Source organism: Mytilus galloprovincialis, chromosome 7, assembly GCF_965363235.1.
Source record: "Mytilus galloprovincialis chromosome 7, xbMytGall1.hap1.1, whole genome shotgun sequence".
Lineage (NCBI taxonomy): Eukaryota > Metazoa > Mollusca > Bivalvia > Mytilida > Mytilidae > Mytilus > Mytilus galloprovincialis.
In genome coordinates, this window is record NC_134844.1 from 46,754,301 (window position 1) to 46,776,862 (window position 22,562).

General features: G+C 30.9%; 1 protein-coding gene across 2 annotated transcripts; it reads left to right on the forward strand.

Moving 5' to 3' along the window:
* The first annotated feature begins 4,072 nt into the window (after positions 1–4,072).
* Positions 4,073–17,229, forward strand: LOC143083119 (ruvB-like 2). Of its 2 annotated transcripts, XR_012980547.1 has the most exons (16): positions 4,073–4,142; positions 5,576–5,630; positions 5,938–6,062; positions 6,319–6,391; positions 6,714–6,843; positions 7,968–8,034; positions 11,091–11,197; positions 11,507–11,600; positions 12,227–12,350; positions 12,757–12,851; positions 13,163–13,281; positions 13,977–14,096; positions 14,727–14,856; positions 15,312–15,426; positions 16,068–16,125; positions 17,038–17,229. XR_012980547.1 is itself a non-coding variant. In XM_076259348.1 (15 exons), exons 1-15 carry the CDS (start codon positions 4,134–4,136, stop codon positions 17,067–17,069), a joined length of 1,395 nt encoding a protein of 464 aa, XP_076115463.1. In that variant the 5' UTR covers positions 4,073–4,133; the 3' UTR covers positions 17,070–17,229. The 2 variants fall into 2 exon arrangements, 1 of the variants encoding a protein (XP_076115463.1); XM_076259348.1 differs by lacking the exon at positions 16,068–16,125.
* The last annotated feature ends 5,333 nt before the right edge of the window (positions 17,230–22,562 follow it).

The window sequence follows — 22,562 nt, forward strand, 5'->3', positions numbered from 1 at the left end:
ATTTTGAATATTTGTGGCCATTACACACAGATAAGAGAGTACTCAGAACCGTTGATTTTTTTTTACAAAAAATACAATTTGGAGCTAGGTCCTGTAATAGGTGTCGTCCAGGACGAAGGTCTGGAAATTTAAAAATGCCATGCATTGGAAAATGAGGGATTATTGGATAGGAGCAGCCATTTTTCCTTTCAGTAGACCAACTATGAACTCCTCAAAGAGTTTCATTCTCTTTACAACTAGACATCGGATTTGATGTCCCCATTCTGACCAGACGTGACTGCGTATTTATACATCCTGCACAGCCAAACGGACGACCAACATTGGCAAGTCGGGTGAAGACAATGTGAAAAGCTATTTGAAAACTAACAACAACTAATAAAAAAGCTCATGTGTTTAAGTTGAGGTTCATTCAAGTTTTTGTTGATAGAAGTGAAATGATCTGAACCAAAGTTCTAGTTTATAGTTTCTATACAAGGTAAAGTCGTAAAAACATTCAGTTCTAACCAATATTCCATTCACTAAGGACGAAAGACTAGTGTACACATGACATTCGATAATTAAAGAGTTTTGACAACTTCACCGGCTTTAACCTACAGATACATTGTTTATTATTTTTTTAACGAGAAAAAAATATTTCTGAAAAAATTATGTGTAGGCACGTGCCTAAAGTGCCTAACGGCAGCTACGCCCCTGTGAGTATTTGGAGTATAAGGTTTTGAAAAAAAAACCTTTTATGTCTGTTAATTGATATGCCTATGTATGGCTTGTTCAAATTTGTAAATGAATGATTCAAATTTATAAATGAATTCATGATTCAAATTTGTAAATAAATGATTCAAATTCGTAAATTAATGATTCAAATTTAAAAATGAAATTCTTGATATATTTTATATTTATAATTTATTATTTTGTTATTTATATTTATTATTATATTATTTTGTATGTACACAATAATGGATACATCATGCAGTGCTTTTGATTCATTTTAGCACATTAAAGAAATTCTGCAAAACTTTGTTTTTTTATATGAAAAAGGAATTTCTTTGCCTTTTTAGCATTTTAAGTTTAATTTGAGGAAATTACTTATTATAAGTATTTGGTAAACAGGAAGTTGATGAGTGAGGGATGTAAAGAGCATTACACATAAAAGGTTGATTCCATATTTCTGAAAGCCTTGACTGTCACAAAAAATGTATTCATGTTCATAATATGTCTAAATACATTTGTACAAGTATTTGGTAAACAGGAAGTTGATGAGTGAGGGATGTAAAGAGCATTACACATAAAAGGTTGATTCCATATTTCTGAAAGCCTTGACTGTCACAAAAAATGTATTCATGTTCATAATATGTCTAAATACAAGTAATCAGTAAATTGTGGTATATGAGTGATGAATCTGAAAGTGCATCACACAGTCAAGCATGCCGATGTGGAGCTTGATATCAAATTTCAGAAGCTCAAAATTTAAGTTCCTGAGAAAAATTTGATCAAAATGTTATTAAACTATGGACATATGTTAACCAGTACACCCATTTCTTTTGTAGCAGGTGTAAAATATAAATTATATAGTCACCCTAAAAAGAGTACAAGTATGAATAGATGAATATATTTTAATAAATCAGTTATTGTTTTTGAAAAACCTATCCTTTCTCAATTTTAACAAAAACAAAAACAAAGCAAGAATTTCTGAATTTACATTATATCAGAAACATTTGTGGAAAACATACATCAATGAGACAGCAACCCAACAGTGTATGTTAATCAATATTTTAAATTGATGCCAAAAGTCCTTCATACGGTCATCATTCTCTACATGAAAGAAAACCATAACAAAAACTTGATAACACCGCTACATTGACAACTACACTTAAGTAAACTGCATATTTTAATGACAATAAATGTTGTTATCAATGTAGCAGTATTTTATTTTTTGCTCACCTGGCCAAAAGGGCCAAGTGGGCTTTTCACTTGGCATCCGTCATCGTCTGTCATTAACTTTTTTCACAAATCTTCTCTGAAACTACAGGACCAAAGGAGTAGGGGCAAAAATTACTGCAAATTTTAAAAATTTCATACATATTCTTAAATAACTGAAAACTTTACTAAGGTTCAAGTTATCCAGAAAAACAAAACAAGTTTGACATTGAATGAGTTACTATGGCAACAAATTATGACATAATTTGCAAATTTTGTAAAATTTCATGGTTTTCCTTGTTTTTCATCAAATTTTAAGTATATTTTAGATTTAAAAAGTATGTGCACACCCAAGAAACAACTTTATATTTGGTGAGATTATATCAACAGTTATAATAATGCTTCTGTTAAATTATTTTGTTGTTTCTTGGCTGAGCACGCTGTTTCCACAACAGAAATAATGATAGAAAACTGCATAAATTCTGGATTTTTCACCATTATTGTGGAAACAGTACATATTTTGACGTAATTGTGATGTCATCAGTTAAAAATCTTTATGTTTTTCATTTATATTTTTTTATCCTATGCATTTCTAAACATTATGTGCCAATTTGAAAAAGATATCAAACATTTTATTTTCTTGGGCTAAAACCAGGCATTAATGCCCCTACTCCTTTAAGTAAAACTTGGCCACAATAATCATTGGGGTATCTATTTTAAAAAGAGTTCTGATGACCCAGCCAACTAACCAAGATGGCCACCATGGCTAAAAATAGAACATAGGGGTAAAATGTAGATTTTGGCTTATATCTCTGAAACCAAAGCATTTAGATCAAATCTGAAATGGGGTTTATCAGGTCAACATTTGTCTACCCTCAAATTTTCAGACAAATCTGAAACTTAACGGTTGCATTATTTCATGCATCAATTGTAAATAAAAATATCAGGTGAACGACATGATATCATATGATATCCATTTAAAGGAACTATAAACACAAAACATAGGAGGCATTAGTTCAGCAGCTCTTTATTTCTTTATTTATTAAAAAGTAAAGAATAACAGAGTATTCAGGTCATAGCCATGATGCAGAATAAAGATTCAGAAGCTAAGTATTAATTACTCCTTAAAATTAATGTTGGACATTATAAAAAAAAACCTCAGTAAAGTTTTGAATTTATCATTTTAATTGTGTATCTATTACGTCTGATCAGAGATGAGAGGTTATGTCATACCTGTAGGAATTGGTAAAAACTGATGACCAAACATACATCTCTGTTAACTAAAGATTTGTTAATGAATTTAGCTCCTAATCATAACCAAATTGCACTAGTTCTGTCTTTTGCAGGATTTTGAGATTTCATCACAATACAAACCAAAAGCCTTCCTATTCCAAAAAATTCCCAGTTCATTGAGGCATAAATATATATTAAAATCACTTGAAAGGTCAACAACAATTCAATATAACAGGAAAATATTAAGAAAAAAATAGGAAGTGTAAGAAATGCATGTCATTTCTTGTATATTTGTATTAATTTTGCCCCACTGATAAACATTGAAAATAATTGGGATTTAAAGAAAACTAAAAAATACTGATATATTAAAAAAAAATGGGGGTGCTAAAAAAAATGTTCTATTCCCAAGTACCTTAGCAAAAAATTAAAACAGTGGGCTGGCCTTTTCAGTCATGAGATCTGTTTTTAACACTTATTTGGCTGAACAATTACTGAGAATATAGTTTCTATTTGTATTTATCATGTTTTTTCTCAGTTTTTTTAAGAAGTTAGCAAAAATTGCAACAATATAAGACAGAATTAATAAGCCCAGCCAATTTCTTGTAACGGTCATAAACTTAAGACTTTACTTTGCATCCTAAAAACCTTGTTATGAATTTTAACAACAACATGCAGGAACATTTTTTTTTCTTCAAGTCAATAAAATTTATAAATTCTAATTTTTAAAACAATTTTTAATTTTAAAAGAGAATCAATCATATTATATTTCAAACCACATACACTTGTCTCTGGAAAAATCACTCAATACCTTTTTATAACAGATATTAAGTTGACAATAATTAGAGGCAAGTGCCTGTGGGAAACCATAGAGATTGTTAAACTGTTTTGTGTTTCACCTGATACGTTTTTACATGTCCGTTTCCAGAATATTCTTGTCGACTCAGAAGATTATTGTACTTAGATAGAGGGCGCTACAAACACCGGCAATGGCAGTCGTAAGTCGCATTTTTTCTTTTTCGTGATAAATCAACTCCTTTAGACTGTAATCACAACATGATTATTCAAAGAAAGCATTCTGAAACTTTAAAGCTAGACTCCTAGACATTTATTGACCTCGAAAGTTTATTTGGGTTCCCAATCTGTGAGGTGACGGACCCCACGTGTTTGTTGTCAACAAAAACAAAAAGCGAAAAGTGAAAGAAAACAAGTATTTTGCATGAGTAGTTACCTATTACTTGATGAAAAGGGCAATTTCGAAGATAACTAAAAACAAATGTCTTAGAGGATATGTGTCATTCCAAAATTGTGAACTAAATTCCAAATGAATTTTCCAACAAAATATAAAAAAAATAAAATTTCAGAAGACAGAAATTTAAAAATGCACCAATTCCATTATTAGTAAAACTGTCTAATATTAATTATTGTACAAAAACAGGTCTGACGGTACACTTACACAAATGTGTTAATGATTTAGTCTGAATATCTACCAGCATGAACAATACTCTTATAGGTATCAGGTCCGTTTGTCCTGATTACATGTTCACCCTGAATCTGTTCTGCATGTTTTTATTAAAATATGTTTTATAACGGTTATTAAAGTTTAATAGGTTTACTCAGATAATTATTTGATATAAATTCTCAAATTCATGAATATAAATAGAAAGATTTTAAAGTTACTGGCTTGTTTTGGAGCAATTTATTGTTTATGGTAATATTAATTCTCATTGATTGTTGTAATAATGACAATACTCATAAAAGTCTTTAATGGAAAAATAATAAAACAACAATTTGTTTTGATAAACTATAGTCAGCATGGAATGATTAAAAAAACCAATCGTGTACAAATTGTAAAACATGAATAGGATTAATAAGTTCATTGATTTATTATGACTGACTAGACTAACGTGACTAATTAGAATTGTAAAAATAGTTATGAATAAACTAAAATCTAACATACTCTGTTCAAATAATGAAAATTTTTTAATTACATGAATTAAACAACAATCCCCAAAAAATAAAAAAATTAGGTGCGAATGGACGCTGGGCGAACAGACTCGGATTCACACTTTTCCTCATAATAGACCAGTCCTCGGATATGGTAGTTAGTTGAATCTGTCATATGACTTCCATCACCAAGTGATTAAGATGTAGGCATCATAATTTCAAACAAACGAAAAAGACACAGTACCTCTAAATTGAATAAATTCAAAATAAAAAAAAAATGCTTTGTAAAAAAAAATTAGTTCCAACTTATTTTTAATAAACTTTAAACTTCTACTGATTCTGTAATCTGTATAGGGATAGATTGATAGATATAAATTGCCTCAAAAACCTTAACGAATCTCTTGTTTTACTTTATTCTGAAAATTTGAATAACACAAGGCAAGATAAGAAGATATGTGTGAATAATATTTTTTGTTTGTTACAGCCATCAGCAGAAACCGTTAAAGAAGTGAGAGAGGTGACAAGGATTGAAAGAATAGGTAAACTTTGTTAACACTTTCCTCTATGGAGATTTTAATTTTACATATAGATCATGCAACAGTCAGCTTAATTTAGAATATGTATTTGTTTTGTGTTAAGTCTTAAAAAGAATTAAAGGAATTTATTTATTGTTCAATTTTTCTTTGAATTAACTATATTTTTTTTTAACAAAATCAGACAACATACCATAATAGTACTCATCAGCAGGACCATCCAGGTTTTGGAACTTGGTTATATAGGCCAACTTAGAATATTTGCATATGAAACACTTTTAAAGCATGTAAACCTTTTTTTAATAATTTCTAGGAGCACATTCTCACATCAGAGGACTTGGTTTAGATGATGCACTTGAAGCCAGAAATGTTTCCCAGGGAATGGTTGGACAGGTGGATGCCAGAAGAGCAGCTGGTGTTATTTTAGAAATAATCAAGGTAATTTTAGAAAAAGCTTCAGAAGTGAAATAAAATTCTGTTTACATTAGTGTGCATGTGATGAACAGTGCATTAGATATGGCTATGTAATTTGGTTTTGTAATCAATATACATCAGTCAAAAAGATTTTCAGTTGCCAGCACCATTTCCTGTAATTCATAGTCTAGTGACTGTCATAACCATAGTGTTCTGTTTGTCTTCGCAAGAAAACATGTTAATAGAAATACCACAATAAACATTATTTATATATTTGTAGGAAGGAAAAATTGCAGGACGTGCCATACTAATAGCAGGACATCCTGGTACAGGCAAGACAGCCATAGCTATGGGTTAGTATAATTAAATCACTAAAGAAGATTTTCAATGAGCATTTCTAAAAACTTTTTCATATTAAAGTTAAGGAGATGTGAAATGATTGCCAATAAGGCAATTGGTTCAAATGACATGGATGTAAGCAATTAACAACAAGTTTGATAAAAAATACATGTTTATAGATTTCTACTTTTATGTTTCATTATTAACTATATTTCCAGCTTACGACAACCACTGTTCATAGAAATAATGTAAGTCTACTCATGTAGACAATTACTAGACATCTACAAACTTGAACCAAATATGCTTAAATGGAAATTAATATTCCCATTATTTCAGGAATGGCTCAGGCACTTGGAACAGATACTCCATTTACAAGTATTGCTGGTAGTGAAATATTCTCCCTTGAAATGAGTAAAACAGAAGCTCTAACACAGGCTTTCAGAAAGTCTATTGGAGTCAGAATCAAGTAAATATTATGTAGAGATAGAATATCCCTTAAATTGATTTTTCTGAATAAGACATGTTCACAACATATATATACATAAATTTGAGTTAGGTTGTCAGTTTCTAGTATCACCAATGCAAATCATGAAATTCAGAAACAAAAATGAAAAGATCGCATTAAAAACTTTAGGAAGAAGAAAAGAACAAGGATGCTATATTTTTTTCTTGTTGGAGCAAAAAATGAAATTATGAAAAGTAAATTCTTTTATAAATTTATTTGAGTTGTCTCCCCTAGAAGATCATTTTTAGAACCTAAGGTAAAAAGATAATAAAAATATCACACTTTTTTTTCAAATTTCAATACTCATATAATTACCATTTATTTTACAATCAAAGATGGTGACCACCTTTTAGTTGCTGCATATATTTTTCCATAATAAAACAATCTGATGAGAATTATTCAAATCGTTCTAGGTGTAATACCACCAAATCATGGTACGTCACATCCGGTTGTATACGAAAGTAGGTCGAAAAAAATATTCCCTTGAATTTGACAGTTTTAGGTAATTAATCCTACATTTTATTGCAGTAAAACCATTTCTGTGTCATAAACATATGTCTTGGGTATCTCAAAATACCATTATTTTTTATTTGGGATTTCTATAGAAAATTTTGTAATCTTGAGGTTACAAGGTGACTAAACCTTGTACACAGATAAAATAAGGGGAGAAATTCGATTGGTTAACTTCCAATGATGGTTATTTTCTTATATGCAATGAAATGTTATGTGAATTTTTTTCTATAGAACTGGACAGGATAAAACTTGACTCATGCCAAGTATTTCTTTATTTGAAACAAAGATAAATTCTGCACATTTTTTTGAAAAGTGCAAATTTAACAAAGACTAATAGGGGAAAATCAATGGTGGTATTACACCTAATAAATAAAAAAACAGATAATTTTGTGAAAGCAATCTAACAGTAAGTAAATAAAAGAAAGGCTTTAATCATGACTTTTAAAAGTTAAAATGAAAAGTTTAGAACTAAGGGGAGATAATTTTAAAAGGGGGAAACATGAATTAGTATTCAGTTATTTTACAAGCAATTTTTAAACTGCTTATTAACCTATAGTGTGTTTTGTTTTCAGGGAAGAAACAGAAATAATTGAAGGAGAAGTTGTTGAAATACAAATAGACAGACCTGCTACAGGAACGGTTAGTATCTAAATATACTGTTCTGTTTGTAAAGCTGCATACAAATTTTGTTATTATTATGCCCCTGTCATAGTGAAGGGGCATTAAGTTTTACCCTTGTCGGTACATCTGTACATACTGAGTTGTTTATGTTCTCTACCTTACATTTGCCTTTACCAAATGATATAACCTTACAAGCAATGCATATTACAATGAAATACAGATATTTTACAGATATAAGTATGGATTTTGGTGGCATCACTTTTACTGTTCTAGAATTTTGCCTATTTACAAATGGTAAAATTGCTGTTCTCCATCTTAAGTTTACCTCAACCAAATGTTATGAAACTTATACACAATGCTTATTACCACAAAACTCAGATCAAGTTTAACTTTGGGTAGCATCACTTTTATCGTTAATCAGTTATGCCTCTATATATCTGTATATAATATGTAAGTGTGGACATCACAGTAACACAATTATACCATACATTTCCAAATGAAACATGTCATACATGTCAACCTCTGACAATGGGAAATCATGTCATGACATGACATGATATGTCAAGAAGCGTGTGAAAACGCGTGACGTAGATGCGGACTTGTTAATATGAATGTGGTACGTAATGTTGTGAATATAAAAAACAATATATATTCTACTGTGAACTTTTATTGTATTAAACAGTGGTCTGTTATGTTGCTTTTAAAGCACCACCAATAGGCACATATTCAAAACAACTGCCAGTTTCAAGTTTAGTTGCATTTATTTGATAACAGCACACAATACAAATGTAACATAGTCAAGTTCTGATCAGAATTCAGTGTCAATTTCTTTATAATTGAAAAGGCTCTCCCACAGTAGGAATTGATATTTGACTGAATTAGCTTCATCAAGATTTGAAAGAATGTCATAATGTTGGCAGTGTTCTCCCCAGAAATTTTGGATAGCATCACATTTTGGGTAAAAAAAATAACTGTATTTTTTTAATGTCGTTTGTCGCGTCTCGTTGATGCTCTATTTCCTTTATACGTTTTAGTTTATATTGTTCAATTCATAACTGAGAATACAATTAAACTATAACCACAAAACAGTTGTTTCAGTTTATGTCTTCTTTATTCATTTATAGTTACAGAATTATTTTTTTCAATTTAAAAACTTTTTTTTATCATGTTTATGAAATTCATTGTTTCATGCCACTCAATGAATTAGTCCCAGTTGTTTCTTATCTTTACATCAAAATCATATGTATTTTTAACAAAGTTATCTAACAAATAGTCTGGTAATGCGTAGTTTTCTCTCTTGGTTTAATTTTTCTGTCTACTGTCCATCTGTTGTCATTATCCTGAAAATGCGGATTTTTGTCATATCTGGTCCGGTTCCGATCCGTAGTTTACACAAAAATGTGCAATGGCGGCCGTAGTAAAATTTACGAAAAAGAGTCCCAGAATAAACATTGTTTGACAAGAGATTGTGAATGAATAAGACGCTTTTAATGCATTAAATGGATTAAACATAAACTGAAACCAATGATGATAACTTTTTAAAGAAGTATTAAACTTATTTTAGCTCTAAACCAAAATTCTCGCTCTCGTATTACCGGAAGAGAAAGAAAGTAATTTTTGGAGAGTTGCACAAATAAACAACCTTTCTAAAAAAAATAAAAATCGTTTCAATCTTTGAAATTTCGTGATACAAAACGTAGATTTCGAATTGTTTTGGGATTGCATTTTTTCATGTCGATATTGGTGATTGCAGACACGTGGTATTAGTCATGTGTCAGCTTGGGATATTCGCATCCAAACAGTTATCACCCTGAGGGCAATTAACACCTAGCTATTTAATCTCTTAATTGCCTTTAGTGTCCGACTTAAAGGGATTACAATTAAAGGTGATATAATTTTTATGATCATAATCGATAATAGATGAAAGTTCAAAATTGAGGACAAGTAAAATAGCATCTTCAAAATAATTATAGCGTCGCGGGAATAATTATAGCGTCGCGGGAATTATTATAGCATCACGGTGAAAAAATATAGCGTCGCGGTACCGCCACGCTAAAACGGCCTGGGGAGAACACTGGTTGGGTTTTTTTTGGCAATGTAAAATGTCATCTGCCATTGCTCCCACTGCTATTGCCTGGTTAAAACTGAGTAGTTCATCAGAAGAAAACTGGTACTATGAGAGCTGATCCAACAGTTCTGTGATATTTTTATCCCCATGGCCTGTAGAAATCTGTTGCCGTTTTGGCTAGATTTGAAACTGAAATTGAAAAAGAAAAATGTTTTATAAATTTGATTTCCATTAGATAAACATGTTAAATGCTTATTCAAATAGCTACATTGTATATCTCTCACTGTATTGTTTTTTTATCATTGCAACATAGAATGCACAAATTATGCGTTACTTGTCACTTGATCATTTAAACTCGAACTCAAAAATATAATTTATAAATCTTGAATCTTGCCGTACACATCATTTTGGCTTAACAATCGGCACTTTAGACGACGGTACAGGCCCTGAAAGTGACCTCTTTCTGTGCACATTTCCCCTATATAAAAGTGAATTTGAAAGAAAGTCACAAAATCGTTAAAACTAATCACAAACTACTTACCTTTTACTGTTTGTCATATAGAAAAATAAACAATGTGGCAGCCAAACAATTACTTCGAATTTTTCGGTATTTATCGCAGAATAAGGAAAAAACCCGAGAATAGCGATATCACTAACGACCAAAAAATGAAAAGAACGAAAAAGCGTGTAATTGCGTGTAAAGTGGTGAAAAGCGTGTACACGCCATGTGACAAAATCCTCGCGTGTAAACCGTTGAAAAAGCGTGTATTACACGCGAATATCATGTCACTTGACATGTATGAACATGTTCAGGTGATCATTAGACGAAGTACATAACATTGTTTAAATATCTCTGTTCATAGGACTCCATGGATCAATTTGAATTCAATAATTATGATAATTCAAGTTGAAAATATACAGTGATATAGCAAGGTTCATGTTGTTGAGGTGTATAGACTCTGATAGATTCTTTTTCTTTCAAAATGATGTTTATTTTTATTTTTAGGGAGCAAAAGTTGGAAAGTTAACTTTGAAAACAACAGAAATGGAAACAATATATGATCTTGGACAGAAAATGATTGAATCTCTCACAAAAGAAAAAGTGTCAGCTGGGTAAGTATTATTGATAATTTTGAATGATTGTTCTACAAAATGTATAGGAATCTAATCAACTGCACGTAACTGTCACATAACAAAATTATGCCCATTAGAATATAAAATAACATGATCAACATTTTTTTATTTGTTAACATTGGAATAAGAATATGAGGTAAAATTACTGATGAGATAACTATTGACCAGAAACCAAATGGTGTGGATGTAAGAAACTATATGTTACTGTAACCATGGTAACCTTGAAGATATTTTTCTTTTTTTTTTTTTTTATATAATATTGAAGAACAATTTTGTCTTATTTTTTAGGGACATCATCACAATAGATAAAGCTTCAGGAAAAATCACAAAACTTGGACGTTCATTTACGAGAGCCAGAGATTATGATGCTATGGGAGCACAGGTTGGTATACAATTTGAAATTTACTTTTCTAGATGGGGTAGTAACAAGGAGGATGATTGATATTTATTATTTACCAGCATAAAGAATCCCAATATTTTATATTAATACAACAGTATAAGTTATGAAAATAATATGCTTTGCATAATAATCTAGCGCTGTGAATGGTTTCGTGTTGCCAAGGAAATGACAAGGTTTGCTGGAAATGTTAAAAAAAAAAAAAAAAATAGGCCTAAAATTATAGCAGTAAATACTGGTAAAAAAGATCAACAAATTTTCAGAACTGAAGAAAATTTGATAATTTATTGGACATGAAAAACTAGTTTGAAAAATCATAGTTTTAAGAAATTGCATACTCCAATTTGTCAAACTCTTCATCTATGAAATTTTATTTGTCTGAATTAGCACCTGTAGAATATTGTAAGGATTTGGAAAAAAAAGATAAAAGTAAAACAATCAAACCATCAGTTTTATTTTTTATTCACATTAAGTAAACACTTATAAGCTATATACTTGTTCATAATTTTTGCTTTGTTTTGATTATTCCATTTTCATCATATTGCATAAATCTTCCCTCAATTTTTATGATACTACTTATTTGAAAATGCAAATTTTGTAATTTTTTACAGACAAAGTTTGTACAGTGTCCTGAGGGTGAATTACAGAAGAGGAAAGAGGTTGTTCATACAGTAACTTTACATGAAATAGATGTCATCAACAGTCGAACACAGGGATTCTTGGCATTATTTTCAGGTAAAATTTGACAAAGCTTGAACAGCAACTAATGACATTTATTTAACCAGACAGATTTGGTATTGATTTTACAGTCACACTAAAATTGATCAAAATGTTTTGTTCTGACTCATGGTTTTATACCCCGTCCAATATTAATCTTCTTTTGACAAAAAAAATCAATTATAAGCAGAAACTGCTCATTTCAATAAGAAATTAACATGCTATATTTGTATGTCATTTGACCTAAGACTATAAAAAAAAAAACTCGATAAAAAAATCCCAGTGGGTCTTAGTAATTTCAAAATTAAAAAAAAAACACATTTTACTGGGTCCTTGAATTACATGATTAGTGTACACATTTTCTAATTTCAAAATTAATTACTTTTAAGAAGTGTAGAACTCATCATATTTTATGTATTTACAGGTGACACTGGTGAAATTAAAAGTGAAGTAAGAGAACAAATCAATTCAAAAGTGGCAGAATGGCGGGAAGAGGGCAAAGCAGAGATTGTACCTGGTGTAGGTTTAATTATGCCTCTTTTATTACCCTGTGAAATGATATAAGTGGATGGTTTCCAAAGAAAAGCAAACTTTGAAAAAAATCAATAGAATTTGGTGGTAGAAAAACAAAACTTATACCTCCATAATTGCTGTTGTTACTGTATTAAAAAATGAAACTTAATATTAAAATATGAACAAAAGTTTTGGGTGACATATTTTTTTGATGTTCTGTTGAATGTATTTGACTACAATTTATTTCAATCAAGAACATGAAGTGACTTGGGGAAGAGATCTTGACAAAAAATACATGTGCAACATTCTAATTTCAGGTGTTATTTATTGATGAAGTGCATATGTTAGATATTGAGTGTTTTTCGTTCCTGAATAGAGCATTAGAAAGTGATATGTCACCAATTTTAATTATGGCAACAAACAGAGGAATTACACGGTGAGTTGTGATTAAGATATCTCCAAAGTGTTCTTCTCAAAGAAATAAGGGATAATGTTATTTTCTGACATTTTGATTGAGGAAAAACGAAGATTTCAAAACTTTAAACAAATATGCCAGATATAATGTGAAAAACAGTGAAAGTTACTTGCAGACTTGATATCATTGCACAGACACACTAACATATTTTATACACTAAAAATTAATTTCTCCCCTTTTGATCTTGAGGTCAAAGGTTAAGGTCATATAAAGTGTATGATTATATGCCAAACACTCTTATTGTAATACACCTTAAAGCTAGTATATGTCAATGTTAGAAAGTAAAGTTTTAGACTAGATAAGTTTGTAAGAGAACCAGAAAAAGATGTTGAGTTGATAAAAACTCCTTTTTTCACAAGCAGTGTTAGAACAGAACTTAATCTACGGTGGATTCACTTATTTTCATGGAGACCTATATAGCTATTTTCATGGATTAAGGCAAACTTACATTTTCATGGGTATTTAATTTCATGGTTTTGCAGATGATTGAAATAAGCCTATAGGGAAATTGTCGTCATCCTTTAGACATTTAATTTCATGGTTCATCTATACCCTAGAAAATTGGTATCCAACGAATAATAATGAATCCACAGTATATTGTATTGCATCTTCTTCTTGTTATGTTAAGAAACTAATAAGAATTTATTTATTTTCAGGATACGTGGTACTCAATACCAAAGTCCTCATGGTATACCTATAGATCTGTTAGATAGATTGTTGATTATATCAACCACACCATACAGTGAAAAAGAAATAAAACAGATATTAAATATTAGGTAAGGATTGTTGTCAATTTAATATCTCACACTTTACAGTGGAAAGTATTAACACAAGATATTGGGTTAGAATTATCAGTTTTGTCCTCCTATGCTATACAGTGGAAAGATGTAAAACAAGGCATTGAATTGATTGACATGTAGTGTAAATTCAGAAATAAATGTGAATATTCATTTTAGATTAAATTGCAATTTTAAGGAAAATCCTTTTTTTATTCATATAACAAATTTCAAAATGCGAGTTTTAATTATTGCGATTATAACCCTGTTGCATTTTTCACAATAATAAACATTGCAATAATTTCTGAATTCACAGTAATAGGTAAACTTATTGTATTTACAAAACCTTTTATGACTTTTATTATTGTACTTTAAATTTGTCATAATTTAAGCTGAAACAGGATAAAGTAATGCCAACATTAACTTTGACAGCACTTTTTAAAATCAAGTGTTCATTATTGCTATGGATGTAAATATAGAAGGAAGCCAAGTATATAATTTCAGAAATTCATCTGAATAAATGCTTAAATTATATATCGTAACTAATGCAGGACAAAATGGTCAAATGGTTTCTATGGGTTGGTTAAATAGGTTTAATGGTACAGCCTATATTTTAAACATTTGTTATAGGTGTGAAGAAGAAGACGTTGAAATGACCGATGATGCTTTGACCGTATTAACCAGGATCGGAATGGAAACATCATTACGATATTCAATACAGTTAATTACAGCTGCAAATCTAGTATCACGGAAAAGAAAAGTAGGTTATTTTCTTTTATTGTTATCATTATGTGGAACTGTAACTTATGAACAACCAATTTATTTTAGAAATCGAAAGTTTGAATTATATTTTTTTATACATTTTTCCTTTTTTGAGGAAAACAAAAAAAAACTCAACTCCATATAAAAAACTTTAAATTCCAAAATAAATTAAAAAAATCTAAAAGCACTTTTGTCATTTCTTTTAGTGAATGAAGATAATTTTATTCAATGTTGCCTGATTCTACACATGAATACGAATATACAATATCAGACTTTTCTTCAACATTTCTGATTGAAGTTTAAAACTAGATACATTTTAAGGTACCATACTTATTTGAACACACACAAAATAGAAACAAATGTTAATTGATGTTGTAACGTTCATTTTTACTATGTTTTTGCAATTTGTAATAATAATAATATGGATATTAACAGAAAGACTTTACGTTATAGGGTACAGAGGTAGAGGTTGATGATATAAAGAGAGTATATTCATTGTTCTTGGATGAGTCCAGATCAACACAGTTCTTAAAGGAATATCAACAAGCATTTATGTTTAATGAACTTGGTATGTATAAGACAGCGGTGGAAATGGAGTGAATTTTTTTTTTTTTTTTTCATTTTATCTGTTTTGTTAAATTCGGTGTCGATCAATTATGATCATTTTGTTTATGTCAGATTTTGTGTACTTTAAATTCTGAAAGTTTTGAGATGTTTATAATATTGCAAAAATTAAAACTGGATATTTCAGTAAAATAAAAACTTACATTTTAATTTTTGATTGTATTATTTGGATACTGATTTTCTGGTGTATCAAATTGATTTTGAAGCATGCAAGATTTATAAAAATGTTAAAATGTAATGACAAACATTTATTGTGACAAAGACTAGATGACAATTCATCGAATTTTGTATTTTTGTAGTTTTTTAAAAAAAAGAATGATTATTCAATTTGTTTATTTTGAATAAGAAAAGAATGGTTTTATTTGATGTAAGCTTATCTAATGACCAAAAAAAAAAAAAACAGCTCAGCTAAGTCCTAAAAGAGTATGTATGCACTGATGTAACACTACAAAGGAAGTCCCAGGTTTAAAAGGCAGATACAATTTAATAGAAAAACTTCATCAGGAATGCTTGACAAAACTTTAAAAAAGCCACTATTGCTAAATACATATGTCAATTCCAACTGTTTATTATTTTCAATTTTAGATTGAGAAGACTATCTTTTTTTAAAGTTTAATCATGATGTTTGTTTTGTACATATTATGTAGGTATTAGAATAAATAATTCCATGTGTGTGTGTAATTTGTGGCATACATGCAAAATGTCAAACATCAACAGTTTACTTACCTACTGTCTGTTATTTTTTCAATCAAGCACCCAGCCCTTTTCAAAACTAGCTAGAACACTTTCAACCTAACCTTTGAAGTTAGATGGAAAATTTTAACAAATTTCTTTCAATGCTTGGAAAGGAGCTTTCAACAACCAGTTAGAATAAAACGTTTACAGAGAAATTGTTTAACGTAATGTAATAGTTTTACATAGATATGCTGCATTTTATGATCAAGTAATATTGGCTGGTTCACAGCATCAACAGTGCTTTGATTGCTAACTATATCCATTATTGCCATGTATATGCTATTTTGTAAACATTTCTACTTGGGACTTTATTTTGTGTATGAGATTTAAAAAAAAAATGAATAAATGTAGATAATGAAATGCAGTTGTACACGTAGAATGAAGATTTATATTTAGCTAATGAGTAAAAGGAGAATTGTTGTCAATGAGATAGTAACCAAGTATAACTAATAACCAAATGGCATCAAGAGGACAACATACAGTCATAAAAAATAGACAGGTTCTTTTAGTACAATTTATATCAAGTTTTAATTAATTTCCCCAAGTTAAAAAAAAAAAAGTGGTGTGATTAAAAGCACAAAATTTTCCTAATTACCAAAAAACTATAAGATATGACATAAGACAACTATTAACCAGACCCAGAGTTGGAACAGGCACAGGATTACATTACAGAGGATAATTAGTCTCCGACTTCTGTTGGGAAATATAACGTCATTGGAAATTCAGTCTGCAGCTGTCCAATTAATCTATAATAAATTAAAGAAATATTTTATGTGGATAATGACTTTTCTATTCACTAATATATACCTTTGTTTTGTAGGTGTCACCGGTGATACAATGGACACTAGCTGAAGTTCAAAGTTCTTATAAAACATTTTATGCTGCTGTTAAAAGACCAATCATCACATTCGTTACATAGCCGTGTGTTGTTCATTATCAATAAAACCATCTTTTTTGTTACAATATTTTCAATGAAGACTTTATTATCAATTAACCATCTTTTTTGTTACAACATTTTCAATGAATGAGGTGCATTATTAACCATTTTTAGCTTTCCCAACCCCGAGGCCCAGGTGAGGTATTGCCATCTCTGGCATTTCTCAGTCTTTGTCATAAACTTTTACAAAAAATCTACTTTGAAACTACTGATTCAATTTCAACCAAACTTGGTATCTAGTATGGAATGTTTTTTTTTTATTCTGGTCAGTCAAGAAACATGGCCACCATGACTAAAAATAGAACTTTAAGGGAAAATGCTTTTTTTGTCTTGCATCTACCAATGAGTCTCAAGAACCTAATTCGTCAATTGAGCCCTTATAGGACTTGTTGCCCTTGAAAGATGGTTGTTATTGAATTTTAAGTTTTTTACCGAAACTATGATAGATAGTAACTTCAAACTGCAAAATGTTCAGCAAAGTATGATTTGCATATACGTCAACATGACCGAAATAGTCAATTGATTCCTTATAGGAGGGATTGCCCTCGATGAATAGTTTTTACCACATTATTTTTTTTACAGAAAATATGATTGATAGAATTTGTAAAAGACTGAAATGTTCAGCACAGTGAGACGTACAAATAAGTCGAATAACCCTTATGTAAAAGAGTTATTGCCCTTAATAGATGATTTTTACCAAATCACTGGCTTGTCAATAGATTGTTTAGTTTTACAATTCATGTTGTCAACTGGTAAAGTACCAAAAGTAAAGTAATAAGAAGAAATAGGATTTTTTGTGTGTCAAGTACAACTGCTGTATTTCATTTGTCATAGACTCAATTTTGCCAATCTTTAACAAATTTATTTCATTTTTGTCGAGCCTGCGACTTTTGTCGCAGAAAGCTCGACATAGGGATAGTGATCCGGCGGCGGCGGCGTTAGCTAACTTCTTAAAAGCTTTATATTTTAGAAGGTGGAAGATCTGGATGCTTCATACTTTGTATATAGATGCCTCATGTTATGAAGTTTCCATCAGTTACATGTCCAATGTCCTTGACCTCATTTTCATGGTTCAGTGACTACTTGAAAAAAAAGTTAAGATTTTTTGTAATGTTAAATTCTCTCGTATTACAAGTAATAGGATTACTATATTTGGTATGTGCGTACCTTGCAAGGTCCTCTTGCCCGTCAGACAGTTTTCACTTGACCTCGACCTCATTTCATGGATCAGTGAACAAGGTTAAGTTTTGGTGGTCAAGTCCATATCTTGGATACTATAAGCAATAGGTCTAGTATATTCGGTGTATGGAAGGACTGTAAGGTGTACATGTCCAACTTGCAAGTTTTTGAGTTTTGGTCTTTTTTTCTAATACTATATGTAATAGGTCAACTATATTTGATGTATGGAAATATTTTATGATCTATATATCAGTCGCGCAGGTTTTTTTTTACCTTGACCTCATTTTCACGGTTCATTGATCCGTGTTAAGTTTTTGCGTTTTTGTCTGTTTTTCTTATCCTGTATGCAATACGTCTACTATATTTGGTATATGGAATGATTGAAGGTGTACATGTCTAGTTGGCAGGTGTCATCTGACCTTAACCTCATTTTCATGGTTCAGTGGTCAAAGTTAAGTTTTTGCGTTTTGGTCTGTTTTTCTTATCCTGTATGCAATACGTCTACTATATTTGGTATATGGAATGATTTTAAGGTGTACATGTCTAGTTGGCAGGTGTCATCTGACCTTAACCTCATTTTCATGGTTCAGTGGTCAAAGTTAAGTTTTTGAGTTTTGGTCTTTTTTTTCTAATACTATATGCCATAGGTCAATTATATTTGGTGTATTGAAATATTTTATGATCTTTATGTCAGTCGTGCAGGTTTTATTTGACCTTGAACTCATTTTCATGGTTCATTGAACAGTGTTTAGTTTTTGTGTTTTGGTCTGTTTTTCTTAAACTATAAGCAACAAGTCAACTATATTTGTTGTATGGAAGAATTGTTAGCTGTACATGTCTGCCTGGCATGGTTCATCTGCCCTTACCTCATTTTTATGGTTCATTGGTCAATGTTTAGTTTTCTTGATTAATGTTAAGTTTACATGACAGTGTAATAAAGCTTAACATCTAGGACTATCAACATAATATCAATGATAGTAAAGATGGCGAGACATTTCAGCGTGTGCACTCTTGCAGAATATTGTGGTGCTTTGTTGTTTGATACTCTTGGTTATGTTGTGGACCATTTCTAGTATTAGTTTGTTGTGTTTTTAAGATCTGTTTATTGATTGGGGTCATATCTTCATCTAGTACTTACCTGCGAAATGGAAGTATTCACATAAATATGAATCTGGTTTTGTTCAGGACATTTTGTAGCTGCGGAACCGTTTATATGTTTTTGACAATTTGCGGGACCATACTGTACATCTGTGGTCCGCAAATTGTCAAAATATATCACGAAGACCTAAGAGCTATGGTTCTGCAGCTAGACATTTGGAAATCATTGTCTTTTCCACTTATTCCTAAGATAACTAAATGCAAATAATGTAATGAAAAGCAAAAAAACAAGTTGCAAAGTGCATGCTAACTTTTGGACACTCGTACCTGGAACAAATGTTATTTAATTTTGGCCTATCTTTATTTTTTTCAAATCAAATGAAGATCAGAGGTCCTCTGCTGGCCAATTGAAATGACATTCATTACTAGAACTAAAATGGATGACGTGCTTTCAAAATTTTTATAGTATAATAATTGGTTGCACCAATTTATCCTAGTTGCTGTAGTAATTGACTTTATAAGATGGTTCCCTGACAAATTTATACCCTATGAGGGTGTCACTGTCCAAAATCAAAGATGACTGTAACTGCTGAACAAATAAACATGTAAAGCTGTATGGAAAAATTCATTTAAAGGTCATCTCTCAAATCAGTCAAATAAAAAGATTCGAATTTGTCCACAATTATCTTTTCTAAATGCTTTTGTCTAAGTGTCTTATTGAACAGTTTGATGTGGATATTTCTAGAAATAAAAAAAAATATCCTATATTGAAGCCATGCACCTTGTTATTTTACCATCTGTTTTCACTATTTGATATTGACCATGCAATTTATTTCTCGGTCTCTATAAAGAGGGGGGCAATAGGGGGCCGTTAACATGTTAACAACACCTCGATTTTGGCAAAAACAGTTAACAAAAAATTCAAAAATGCTGATTACATTTAACAAAGTGGGTTGAAAACAGTTAAAAGCTTAAATTGATCTCGGATAACAGTTAACAACACCTTGAAAAGGGCCATAACAGGTTAACACAAAAAGGTATCTATCCTCATTTTCATGGTTCATCGATCATTTAAATTTTTCGTAAATATTTCTCCAATACTTGAAATAACAAGACGTTCATCTGATATGCAAGCTTAACCCCTGATACATCAGACCTTAACATCATTAAGTTGCTGGCCATTTTTTTTTTTTTTTTAAATTTTACCTAGGTGCAGACGTATGTGACAATAAATTCCATGCTCAGAGGAGAGGGTATAATTGTAAAGTACTGTTAAACAAAAAGTAATGCCTTGCATATCTGTTAATGGCACACAAATGCAGTTATTCACCATACATGCCATAACACAATAAAGTTCAAAGTTGAACATAAAATTATTCCTTTATTTAGAACCTGGCCAATACTAGCATGTTTTAAAACGAACATTCCATGTTTAGTGGGCATATAAATATTCAAAGAATGTTCAAATTGGAAGAGTCTGTGGGGAATATCTAAAATTCACTTACATGCACGTTTCAACACGAATGTCTTTAAAGCTTTCTGCAAAAAAAAAGTTGTTGAACCATAGACGTCTCTGGTTATTTGTTTGCGTCTTATCTATATATATAACCAACATCTTCGTCAGTTCTCATTAAATAAAATTGGAGGCTATAGGTCCAAATTTCGTTTCACATCGTTTCATGATTTTAATTACCCGGTACATTTGTAACCCAAGACAAAGCCAAGAAGCCAACTGTTTCAGTTTTTCTAAATATTTCTCATTTTCGAAATTCGGTGTCAATGACAGATCCTTGATAGTCTGTAACATTCATTCACAACTGGGAAGCCAGGGCCGTAAATTACTTAGAGGTATGTAGGCAGTTGCCTCCTATTGCGGGCTGACAAAAAAAAATAATAAATGGAGAGAAAAAAAAACACGGAAAAGAAAAGATTGGTTAAAATCATGCATTATTTTTATAGCACTGGCTGTTAGTTAAAACAACAAGGTGGCAACCATATTTGGATCTGAACGGTCGGTACCCAACTCAACTCCTTTGCACGCATAAAATTTTCCCACCAAATACCATTGCATCTGCATACATAGAAGTGACAATGTTGGCAATATCGAATGCATAGAAGAGTTAAAAAGATGGAATTCGTCCAGTCAGAAAACATCACCTTAGCATTTGACAAAGCCAGAAATGAAGTCAAAATTATCTTATGTCGATATATTGCTGTCTTGTTTGCGTTTCGTAGTTTTCTTTTAATCCCAAATGATTCACATGAACTATCGTTCTTTCAAGCAAACTTAAATAGTTGAATTGATTTGAGTCCGTATGATATGTTGTCTAGACTCCTTATTTCCACTCGGAATCACTGTTAAAATATACAGTACATGGATTTATTGTTGGACCTCCACTTAAAGACTTTATCGTCACCAGATGACTGTGTTTGTCTCATTATTGCGTTCAAAACCAGCCTATGTCTGGGCCAACAATATTATCTAGTTCATCATGTTTGCATCTGCACTCTTTGAAGATCGATCGTCTCCGTGAATAAGTATGTAAATTAAATAATTAAAATTGAGAGAGAAAAAGGGGATTGTGTCAAAAAGACGACAACCTCAGTCCTGACCCAAAAAGCAGAAAACATTTCAAGTACGTTAAATGACTAATATTTGTATACCAATTAAATATGTCATACAAACGAACTAGCCGGCAAACTTTGCCTTTCACGAACGCGCACCTGGTATCGATATTTCAATACGGCATCCGGATTTGAACTTATTAAATATTTTCTGACGCAAACTATACTTGATGAGTCTATAGCTGACAAGACTAAGGTTACAAGGAAAAAGGCTTGAACTTACTAGCACTCATTTCCAACAGCGAATAACTTTGACCTCGAGCTCATTCTGGTGCTTAATTCTAGGTTGAATCAATACAGTTTAAAAAAAAAGGTGTTAGTGTAACAAAAAATATGTTCCGGCGTGACATTTGTTCCGCTGGAACAAATTTCATAGGAAATATGTTCCGCCGGAACTTATTTCACAGAAAATATGTTCCAGCACTGTAAAATTTGTTCCGGAACTAATCTTTTGACCAAATATGAAATAAGTTCCGGAACAAATACCATAGCTCCATGAATTTTGT

Excerpts from the sequence above, each read along its gene's own strand:
- LOC143083119 (XM_076259348.1), top strand. Across the intron at positions 8,035-11,090 it reads ACAGACCTGCTACAGGAACG|GGAGCAAAAGTTGGAAAGTT; the intron begins GTTAGTATCTAA and ends TTTTATTTTTAG. Across the intron at positions 14,097-14,726 it reads AAACAGATATTAAATATTAG|GTGTGAAGAAGAAGACGTTG; the intron begins GTAAGGATTGTT and ends CATTTGTTATAG.